The sequence below is a fragment of the Lonchura striata genome, chromosome 3 (genome assembly GCF_046129695.1).
Source record: "Lonchura striata isolate bLonStr1 chromosome 3, bLonStr1.mat, whole genome shotgun sequence".
Taxonomy (NCBI): domain Eukaryota; kingdom Metazoa; phylum Chordata; class Aves; order Passeriformes; family Estrildidae; genus Lonchura; species Lonchura striata.
In genome coordinates, this window is record NC_134605.1 from 47,265,355 (window position 1) to 47,277,228 (window position 11,874).

The following is an 11,874-nucleotide window of genomic DNA, read 5'->3' on the forward strand; positions in this document are numbered from 1 at the left end:
GAAATTGAATTTGTGTTGTTTATAAACTTTTTGATTATATTTTGTTGGGTGATGTTTCTGATGATATATCTATCCTAAATATATATCCTTTTAAGTGAAAATTTTCAAATACTACTTTCTGATGAAGCAACTTTACAAAAAAAAATCCAAAATAAACAAAAAGCTGCCCAAAAAAAGTCAGAAAAGCCCTCAAGAAAAGGAAAGCCATAATCAAACTTAATGGGGCATGTTTTGAATTTTTCCAGTTGTGTTGTTGTTGTCATTGTCCTTGTCCTTCAAATACATTTATACTGTGTCAGTCATAGTCTATGGTTTTCATTCAGACTTTGCAAACTATTAAGAGGTTTACTGTCAGTGTAGCCTACATTTTGTGCTTAATCAGCAAGAAAGACTAGAAGAGCTGACATAGTTTCCCTAATAGTTTTTGATGTTTGAAAAGAGAGAGTATGATTTTGAACTTCACAAGGTTCCTGTTCAGCAACTTTATTATCTATACATTAAATTGAGGTGTTGCATACCGACAGATGCACATTACTCTCTAAATACATAGATAATGCATAGCTGCAGTAACAGCTCTGCAAAAGTCTCCCCTACATAGAAAAACTCTTAGGCAATCAGACTACCAATCTACAAATGCCTAGTTTTCCCTCCTGTTTTGAAAAAAAAAGTGTATTTTACAAGCTGACCTATAAATGTATCAGTCTTTTCCCCATTAATCTCTTTCTTTATCTTCTAAAAACATTTATTTATGTTTCTGAGTTAGATGTAGTCAATATTAAGTGCACTATTCCAGTCTAGCACTTCTGTGAGAGCAAAAATTATTTTTATTTGTCGTGACATCCAGCAAAGGCCTGCAGATTGTTGCCCAGACCCTACCATGTTCCTACTAAGCAGGAAAAGATACCCTGTCCTAAGAATGAAAGATAAAAAGAGCTCATGAAGCAACATCCCAAGAGGGAAGTCTTGACATGTTCTAAAAAACTGAAAAGCTAAGCAACTGCTAGTCCTGGAAATAAAATATAAAAATATACAGTTATCTATCAGAAAATCTCGTATTGCTTTGGACAGCAATGATTCACCTTTAGGACTACATCATTTCTTTATAACCATGGAATAGACCCTGGCTCATTACAGTAGCAAAAAGCAGTGAGTCCTTTAAGAAATTTTATGTTTTAAAGTTTCATTGCTATCAAATGTTAGTATCAATATTATCAGCTCAGATACCAGTTCAGACCTTACTACAGAAGGATCAGTGAGGTGGCAGAAGCTCGTATGCAGGGCCACAGTTCCCTGTTCCCTTTCTCTGGGTGCGAGTGAGGTGTTCACATTTGTTAGTCCTCTTCAGCTCTGGATGTGTTTCCCTCTCTTCAGACTGTTTGCTGTTCTAGAGGGCCTGAGCAACTTGGCAAAGATTTACCTTGTATTAGTTGTATTTCTAGATGGGAAAGCTGGAGGAGGAGAGAGCGTGAGCCTTGTAAATGTGGGTATAAGGTACACAAAGGGCCTTGCCTTTACTAAGAGTTGTCTTGCTGAGCAGAGGCTGTGTCAGGGATGCCAGCAGAGGAGAATTCATAAGCAGGATCAACACGATGGTAAAATTCTGTAAGTCCCTGATATCTTGCATCACACTAAGCTTGAAAATTTCTTTTGGCTGACTCTATTCAACCCTTTAACTCCCGCGATAAATCTTTGACACATTAAAAATAATCTATAAACTCAGAAAAATGCACTCGTCTCTCAAATGCAGAAGTTGCCCATTCCCGTAAGAATAGCAGTTAAGCTGGCACCTGGTGTGTCACACTGTGTATATCTAGATGAAAGGGAGATTCCTGGCCAGCGTGTCTCCACAGCTCATTGATCTCCCTCTGCAGAAAGACTGGTATGTCTCCCTACAGACTCCTCGGCAGGATGATTTAAAACTTGCTGTTGAGCAATTTAAAGTCTGGCATGGGATATCTGTACGTTGCACAGTGAGGAGCATATTGGTAAGCTGCCACTTCTGCTTGCAGAGGAGGGCATTAAATCCCATAGCACGAGCAATGTCCTCTCAGAGTAATTTAAGGGATATTTTTTTAACGCTTATAATATGAACCAGTGAGTCAGACTTGAGAGTGAGACATCGAGGGACATGGGAATAGGTACTTGCAAAGAAATGCAGAGATGGAAGAAAAGAGAAGAAAAATGTATATGGAACTGCAACATGAGAAGGAAATGATGAACATGTGGAGTATGTTTAGTGGGGTCACATTTTGCTTGGCATGCTCCTGTAATGCCAACCAAAAGCTCCAAGTGTTATGTTAGTGAGTAGTCATGGGCAGATACATTTGCTGACGTCTCTTGGAAGCTTTAATCTCAATGTGTTTATTAAACTCTAACCAACTGAGCTGCATGCTGGTAGGCAAAGGTTTGTAACTCAGTTATAATGACATTTCAAAACAGAAGATGATTTTACATGACATTCAACTGAATAATTACACAGATCTTCAGTTTTTGGGAGTATTTCAAAATTGTTAACCTGAATAGTTTTCTGATCAGAATATACTGTTATGGGCCCTGGAAAATCTACTTTAAAAGCCTAAACACACCAAAGATTCAGCAGCCAGCTGTGAGGCAGTACCCCACAAAGATACTGTTTGCTGTCCAGATAAAAGAGGTTGTTCAACATGTATGGTTTGTCTTCTTCTTTAGGCATTTTTGGCAATTAATTTTTCTGTTTGTTTTTTTATTATTATTATTAATTCATCATCGTACTTTGGTTAGGGGAGGGTGAACAGAACTTTCATTTCTTAGCATTGCTTTTGAGGAAAAAGTTTGTGGGAAAAAAGGCATTTGGAGATACATCTCAATCTGGATCTTTGGTGGAAAATCCTTTTGAATACCTTAGTCTAACATTTTTCAGCTATCCTGTGTTTTATAAGACAGGAAAAATATTTCCATTTACAGCCGTGAGCCAACTGGTGCTTACAAATATTAAACTTAAACAAAGTGAAGGATCTAGTAGAAAAACTAGTTCCAAATGTGTAATATTTCCTAATTTTTGTGACTTGTGTGAGGTTGGATTCCATAATGGCCCCCAAATAAACAGCCAAGGGTTCTTGAGTAGTATCTGTCTGGTGATGGTATTGTATCATGCTGGCACATTATGTTGCATCCTAGAATGTGTGTTTTAAATAAAAAGAAGGTAGCTAACAATCATCATTTCATAATGAAGTTTACAGCTTGTTTTCATGGCTGTAATGTCAGACTGGGTGTGATAGTCAAAGGTGTAGTGAGAGGATAGGATACCATTATTTCTGCCATGTGATCTTTTCAATCTCTTTTTAACCTTTTCCTGTTCACCACCTCTTGATTAAAGAATTACATTTGTGTATGATAAAAACAGGGGCTGCATATTCAATAGATACTTGCATATTGGTGAAAATAATTATATAATTTAAAAAATTTAAAAAGAACTTTTGTCAGGCACTACACTATTTATACTTGTTAGTGGTTTTATTCCCAGGCAAAATGATCGCTTTGGCATTTGAGGTGCAATAAAGCATTGTAATGTTTTACAAATGAGCAGCATTTGTCATTAAATATTGACCCCTAAACGTTTGAAATGCTCACAAAGGCTTAAAACCTATTGTAACCCAGACTGATCCTGAACTACCAAAGATGTGAACTTCCTTTTTCTCCAGCAGTCTGCCAACCAGTTCATGGAGTTGGCAAAATGGCAACATCCATTAAGCATAAGTGCATGGCTCTGTGCATGTTTTATGCAATCAATATAGGGACTATCAGGGGAATTCCTTATGTACTGTCTGAAGTAATTTTTGAATTGTTACATAATGATGGATGGGCACCTTTTACCTCATGCAGCAAAGTTCAAGGCCTCTTACTTTCCCATCTCATGCACTGGAGATCTCTTAATATTGTGTCTCTCCAGCTGACTTCAGGTTTTTTAATTTTCTCTTCATTGATCCCTTCTATTCATTCATCTTTCATATTTGCTTGTACTACAATTTGGTAGCTATCAATTATCCAATGTAGTAGCCCCAACATACCCATTATAGCAACTCTTGTGTCCAGGGTATGTCTCCATATTCTCTTTAAGAATCATCTTATCCATGTAGTCTGTTTACCAAGACTTTTCTTACCCTTTTCTACAAGTTAGGTTTTTGCCTTTTTACCCCATCTGCTGCTTAAAAACATGTTACAGCTAACAGAGTTTCACACTCCTGTTCACATATGAGTTTCTTTTGCTCGCTGATTATGTTAGCAGTTTTTCTAGCTGTCTTCCCTATCCTTATAATTTCCTGTTAAATTTTCTAACCAAACTGCCCAAATGTAGCTAGCTTCTGTGAGAGCAACCTGGCTTCAGTTCCAAGAAAAACAGTGGAAGGTGATGACTAACTTTTCTTAGAATAATTTCAATCTTGATATGAAAGATTGCCTGAAGGTAGCCAGGAACAGCCTGCAATACTGGTCACTCAGACAACTTAATGACAAAGGTCATGAAATATATTTTAGTGGGGATATGTATATTTGCATTTTATGTTAAAGCATAGCCATTCTTTAATAGTTCAATTCTTTTATTTCATTACATTTTCAATGTGAAATTATCTTTAAAGTTAAAATTATAATCTTTAAATACACAGTATTCTCTTTATTTTATTTATTCACATCTGTATATCTCTTCATAGAGAAGAGAAGAACCCCTAGATCATCAAGTGCATGATTGCCAGAGAGAACCAAAGGAAATTAAATACTTCTGAATTACAATACTTTGATAAAACTTTTAAGTGTTTGGTGAAAGGCAGTGAGACTCTGTAAATGGAAAAGTTGCATTTTCTTTTCAGTTGGCCTTGAAGCTTTATTTTAGGCCCATTTGACATTATGCGCACTAAAAAAAAGTGAAATATATTCCCTAATATCTAAACTGTTGACTGAGGAGGTATCTTATTCAGAGTCCTGCTACAGATTATTTTCTATGTTATGTGGACAAATTACAGTGTTTTAATCTATTTGTCTGTGGTCCTCTGTGTGAAATTATAATTAATCATTGTGTCTTTCCAACAACCACTGTCTGCCTCATGGTCCTTAAATTAACCATGCAAGAAGCTAGCAGGGATGTCAGGATAGTCTGATACATTATCTCTCTGTTGGTTGGCTAAAGTTAGGTTTCATTCACTTGTTTGAGGGGACCAGGTTCATTACAATGTACTTCTTATCTATATAAAGTCTTTGCAGTCAGTTACTGAATCATATCTGTGTCATCACTTCAACCCCATTGGCATGAAAGTAAAAGCTCTAAATTGCGACTTTTTAGTAAAGCTCTAAAACTTTTAGTAAAGCTCTAAAATTTGACTTTTATGTTAGAAATTGTAATTTTCCATTATGGGTTTTATGTATTGGTTTCTCCCTTAGTGAAAAAATATTTTCAATATTTTAGTCAATGAATAAAATATAGGAACATTACCTGGGAGAGTTTTAAGTAGAGAGTTTCAAAGTTTTCTGCCCTTGAAATCTGAAAGATGTTTGGCATTTGATAATTTAGTGGAGGATTTTTTATTTGTTTTTATATGTAGAGGTACTATTATTATCATAAAGAAGTTTAACTCAATATTCAACCCAGACAAAGCTACATAAAATATTTTGGCAACACTCCTTTTATTTAACTGATAATAAGCACTTGGTAGTATAAAGAGTATCGGCTTCAGCCTTGTTTTTTGTTCAAAAATGCAGAATATCTGCAGAAAAAATGTCTTTTGGTTTTCATAAACTATATTGTCAAGTGTAAAAGTAATATCTGTCTGAGTTTATAATGGAAATTTCTGCGAGCAGCTCTGCTATCTAAGCCGTAACTTTCCAGTCCTCTCACTGTGATTACATTTGTCATGTCACAGAGCTCACTAGTGAAGTGTAAGGCAACCAAGCCTTGATGGAGCCAGTAAGAAATTAATCTGTCTGCCACAGATACTTCAGAAAAAATTATTAATGTTTAGTAGCAAGGAAGTGGCTACCCCTTCAATGGATTGAATGATGACAGAAAGTCTCAAAGCCTTGATAAGGTTGTGGCCAGGCTGGCTTTTGGTCTAGAAGGTAGATAAAACACACTGTCTTTTGGGTTTTTAAGCATGTCTGGTTTCTTTTTCCTGTGTGCATGCTGAAGTGAAACTTGCTTATTCATCTTGCAGGCTATCTTTAAACTGAATCATAATTTTTATATGTTTGTCTCACAATAAATATGAGGTACAAGGAGGTGATAGTGCTAGAGAAAAGTTTTTATTATGATGGAAATAAGAAACTACTTATTTTGCTACAGGTGACAATTGATAGACTCAATCTTATTAAGTAGCAGATTTCAGGCCTATAAGTCTTAGGCTCTGTAAGTGACTGGCTATTCATTTGCTTGTAGATTTTTAAAATTTTTTTTTAACAGATCCACTGATCGCCCAATATTCTATGTTCCCTGCATGTTTTCTTATTTCTGGGGCTATTTGGAAGTATATTCATTCTGAAATAATGCAAGAAATGCTTTAGCTAAATCTATTATTTAAGGAGATTCAAGAGATGAACACTCTTAACAAATATTTATAGAAATTGGATAACCCTGCTCTTCAGATTAATACAGTGAGTGTTAATCAACTCTCTGGTTGTCTAGGCTGGGAGCTCTAGTTTTTGTAGAATTATGCTCTCTACTAAGACAAAATCAAGAAACTACTTGGGAAAGGAATAAGAGGCAAAAATTGCTAAAAGTAACACAGCTGATGTTATTTTTCTGTCAAACTAATATGCTCACTTTTGAGCCAGAATTGGCATAAGATGGGACAGGAATTGATAGTAAATGAAACAAAGTCATTTTTGCTGAAATGAAGTGATTTTGAGAAGTGGTTGTAAATATGAAGTGGGATAGTTTGACCATCAGTTTAGCAAAGTTAACACACTGGAAGCTTGCAAGTCATTCCCACCACACTTATCCAGTTAAGGGTATCACCTGGTTTCTCTAAGAGCACACCAGGTCTTTTTCACCTCCATCTTCCTCTCCCACTCTCAGATCATGCCTGGAAGATCTGTCCTGCTTCTGAGGATCTGGTTGCCACTGAGAATGATGGCTCTATAAGAGGACCAAACAGCTTCCCTAACAGAAAGTATTAGTAGTGAAGAACTAAGTAGTTTAAGTAAAAACAGTATTAAATATTTTCAGAACAATAAATCAATCTACCACATGCCAGCTTTTGCCTAAGGGTTATAATTCTTAGGAACTGGGGAACACTCACCTTTCTCAAACTTTTCTTCCATAGTCTCCCCAGTGGCAGCCTATTTTTCCACAGAAGGCCGGACAATTGAATACCCACCCCTTTCCTAGGAGTATCTTTTTAACTGTTTTTTTGCTCTTTGAGCTCTGCATTGGCACGGGGTAGTACCATTTTGGCCTGGAGCTTGGAAATATGTTGTTGTGTTGCTATTTCTTCTCTTGTGACTGTTGGAAGTCTTGTGTTATTTCCTCCAAAAATCCTTTTTCCTCCTCCTGTTATTGACTTAGGCCCATTAATTTCTTCATAAAGCTCTATCTATTCACCACAGTTTAGTTAACCCATTATCAGTAATGTTAATGCAATTTTTGCATTTTTTTGTCTTAGATTATTGTCTTGCACCTCCATGCTGATCAGGGTCCCACTGAAGTCAGTGGGAAGTAGTGCAGGAAAAGCCTGAGCAAGAGGAAGGTACACAGGGATTTGCTTTCCATTGTGAGAAATATAGCTTGAACCAGCCATGAGCTGATAAGCAATATGCGTTTGCCTAAATCTTGTTAGTTTCATGAAAAGATGAAAAAACCATTCATGGCCAATAGAGAAAACCTAAGATGACAAAAACTTGCTAGTGGCAATTATTTTCCAGCTGGACTAAGACTATTGCCCTTACTTCAAGGGACCTTTTATCTGTTTTTCTACATCACTTTAAACACTGCAGATGCTCCTACAAAACACATCCTTTTCCTCTTCCAGGAGGATTAAGTTATTTTAATTTTACATTTAATAAAATCTTAATTAAGCTGTATGATCAGCCTTCACAAAATATATTTCCCTACTGGAAAAATTGCTAGCCACACTCACTGGTTTATGATTTGGCCCTGTGGAAGGCTAATAGTTGCCCTTGCCTCTACTTCACCAGTCTTCTGGCTTTTCTTTTTTAGATACAGCTGTAGATTTATACATGCTTCATGCTTCCAGATTTAATATGGTCACAAACTAACAACTTTGAAATGAGCCTTTGGTGTGCTACCTTTACATTTCTCAGGGTGTTTCTTGCATGGGTCACATGGGCTTCACTGAGTCTCTATCCAACCACTTGGAGCTTCCTGCACAGAGAGCAGGCTGCGAGCCAGGAGGCTGTGGACAGTCCTAAACCCACACAGTGAGTCAGTGATATGGTTGGAACTGGAACTGAGTGGCTGCTAGCTCTCAGCCTTAAGTGCATTAGCTTAAATGCTTCTCATCTTCTTTATTTCCCTTGGTATGAATAAATAGACTCAAATTCCAAGGAATTGCATAAAAGCTCCCAAAATTTGAGAACCAGAACCATACTATTGAGATCAGCACTTCTTACATAATACTGGAAATTTGGGAAATACAGCCTTAAGATTGTCACTTATCAGTCTGGAGGTTGTGGATCATTTTCATCTCAGGGCTACAGAAGTTCTGACTTCCTCCTTCACAGGGTAGCATATTATTAACATTTTTCTGTTTCAAGCAGAAACAGCCTTTCTCTAGAAAGCCGTTTCTCTAATTGAAGGAGAATATATAGAGATGCTACACTGACAATGGCACTTAATGGGACCTGGTCTTTAGAAAATAGATGCATTATCAAGGGTTCCTTACTTTGTGAGGATTTTTGTTTGAATTAACATGAGACCCACAGGGAGCTGTGTTGTCTTGTGATCTGGTATGCTAGCAAGCAATGGTTAATCCATCCTGGAAGGGGGATGTTTAGGTGGGACAAGGACTGGAATTGAAGATTCCCTGTCATTTCCCAAGAATAACATCTGGATCTGTGTGAACTGATTTGGTAAATATTTTTGTACATTACATATGCTGCCATTTGCATGTTGAGTAGTCCGAATACCTGCATATATTACATTGCTTCGATAAAAGTCATTTTGATAAACTCAATACTCCTTGTATAGTCCCTGCATACGTACAGGGATTTGATACTAATTTACTCACATGTAAGATTTCATTTTGTTATTTAAATGATGTGTACAGTGAAGGGAGCCAACTATACTTGTATTTGAAAAAGAGGAAATTATATGATAGATGTGCTGTTTTATATCTGACTTTGTAAGAGTAGTTTTTGATAGGTTGGAATGTGTCTGAATATTTAGAAAAGATCATGGGAAGATCAATGTCACAGATATTTTTTTTCTCCTTTAAAGAAAAGTAGACATGAAGTAGAAGAAAAATTGTTATAGAGAAAAGAAAATATCTTGATTTTTCCTTCATTCTGCATCATTCCCATAAGTTTCTATTTGAAGCTATCACTGCATTTTGGCTGCCACTTTTACTGAATCTACTTAAATACATTTTAAAGGTGAATGACTTGGCTGCTTGACATTTTTGTTTTAGGTTATGCGGCAATCTATCTGATTTGCAGTCAGAGCAAAAGCATTACAGCTTGAAAGAATAGGTTTCAAAGCTTTTTTCCCCTGCAATCTGTGCACATGAAGGTCTCCCTACATTAACATACAAGGCCATCAAATGACGAGGGCAGCTTGTGGAAGTGCTGGAAAAGAAGTGATTAACTAATTTAAATTAATTTTTGAAAGTATAAATTTGAAACTTAAAAACAAGGTGTGTCTGGTGAAGTTGAATAAAGTAGAGGTAAATATGAAGCTGTTATTTTTACTGTGCTTAGCAGACTCAGCTGGAGTTTTATTTTCAAAATTTTGGCCCATACCACACACACAAAAATATTCAAAAAATAATAGTGACACAAAGTTGGATTCTTCTTGTGTAGCCTTAGTGAAATAATAGACATGCTAGTGGTCTGGAGATGAACTGCAAGGAACCAGCCAAGGATATATGATTTCTTAATATCATTCAACTGTTGCTTATTTTTTCGCTCTTGGATAATGGTGAAAAGTCAGACTAAATGCTATCTCAAGTCCATATTTTTGGCAAGATCAAGCCAATATAGGGTTTACATTTTTCTTTTGTAGTTTCTTATTTATCAATAAAATTCTCATCTCTCATTAAAAAAAATTAAAGATCACATGATTTAATGTTCTCTTATAGAAAGTGTTTATGTAAGTCTTTGCAGCTCAGAGAATTCATAACATAAATTCATATTATCAGTGTTCCAGCAATCATGTGTGTTTACAAGGTTGATATATAAAATGAATGAAAATTGTAAAGAAACATTTTACAGTGTGACATTGAACCCATCAGCTTGAGTCTGGCAGGTTCCCAGTCTGAGTGTAGTCTTCTGCCTTTCACAGTTTGTTTCCTATCTGCATGACAAAAAGGACATTTCTCTCACCAAAAATGTGGTGGCATTTCACAAGGTCCTAATTTGGTACTGTTTGACATGTCAGGAAGCACTAAGAAGTGGACCCTTACTTTTAAAACCTGCTCCTCTCTTTACATCCTAGCAGCTGAAGTACATTCATCCTCCGTGGTCATGTAGCCTTGAGGTTCCTCAACTTTGGAATTAAAGAGATGTGTGCAGTCACCTGCATCACCTTGGTTTAAACATCATGTTCCATGGAAATTTTCCACTTTTTGTTTTTAAAGGTTGAGAGTAAAGATTGGAAATTTAGGTTAAGCTATTTTGCCATTTTAAATATAAACAACAATAGGTGCAGGGGAACATAGCTTGGTGACAAACTGTTTAAACTGTGATTGAAGTACTAAGAGTTGAAATAGAAGAAGAAATATTTTAAACAGTGCTAAAAAGAAAAGGTGTTTTCCTGGCAATATGTGCTCTGAAATGTAAACTACATATCATCCAATATATTTTAAGCCCTCATACATTTGAAACTTCAGCTGCAGTAAGTACTGATTGCTTTTGCACTAGAATTGATTGTACTAGAATTGATTATGCCTGTCCATATAATTGCCGGGTATGGTGCCAACAGCCCTGGGGTGCAAGAACTATTTTGTGGAGCATGCTAATGAATATATGGAGAATAAAGTTATTCACTTGTGTCCTCAGGCCTTAACTTGTAAGTTTTATACTGCATTGTCTTTGTAAATGTTGGTGTACAGGAGTATTTATAGATTTTGTCTCTCTTCAGAGTCAAAGAAGCAGAGGAAGTCTGCAGACAGAAAAAGGGGAAGTCGCTATACAATATTAGACAAAAACATGATTCTGGAATTGTAAGTAAAATTTGTATTAATACTTCTGTTTATAGTTTATATCACTTGTTATATATTTTTCTCTTTGAATTTTATAGGTAAGTTATTCTTGATGTATGTTTTTGTTTTTTTATTTAGTGTTTAACATTTTCCTTAAAGGTGTTAAATTAACAAACTTAAATCTGCTTATGCATATTACTCCACAAAATAGATGTAGCACAAGCAAGAGTATCTATTGGCCTCACTGTGCCAATCTGTGTTCTTCCAAGACTTGATGTAGGATGCACATAGAAAGCAGAAAAGTAGTTTTGGTCTTCCAGCTTATTCCATTTGTATTCACACTTTTCTACAAATACAGTGTGAAAGGAGGAACTTCAATAGTTATAGATTTTTCAAGGTCAATAACTGTATCAAATACAGTATTTTCTGATCCACTGATACAGATTTGTTTGGAATAGAATAACTAGAAATAGATAATACTGGGCTCTCACCATTCTTTTGAAAATAAATAACTTCAGTGATAATAGAGTAATTC

The 11,874-nt window shown here is 36.0% G+C and overlaps 1 protein-coding gene across 3 annotated transcripts in view; it reads left to right on the plus strand.

Annotated features, from left to right (window-relative positions):
• Window positions 1-11,874, plus strand: part of FMN2 (formin 2) — a 160,365-nt gene that overhangs the window by 137,403 nt on the left and 11,088 nt on the right. For all 3 annotated transcript variants that reach the window (XM_077782124.1, XM_077782126.1, XM_077782125.1), the window contains one exon: window positions 11,279-11,360. In XM_077782124.1, coding sequence (XP_077638250.1) covers window positions 11,279-11,360 — 82 coding nt within the window. The remainder of the gene's footprint in view (window positions 1-11,278; window positions 11,361-11,874) is intronic.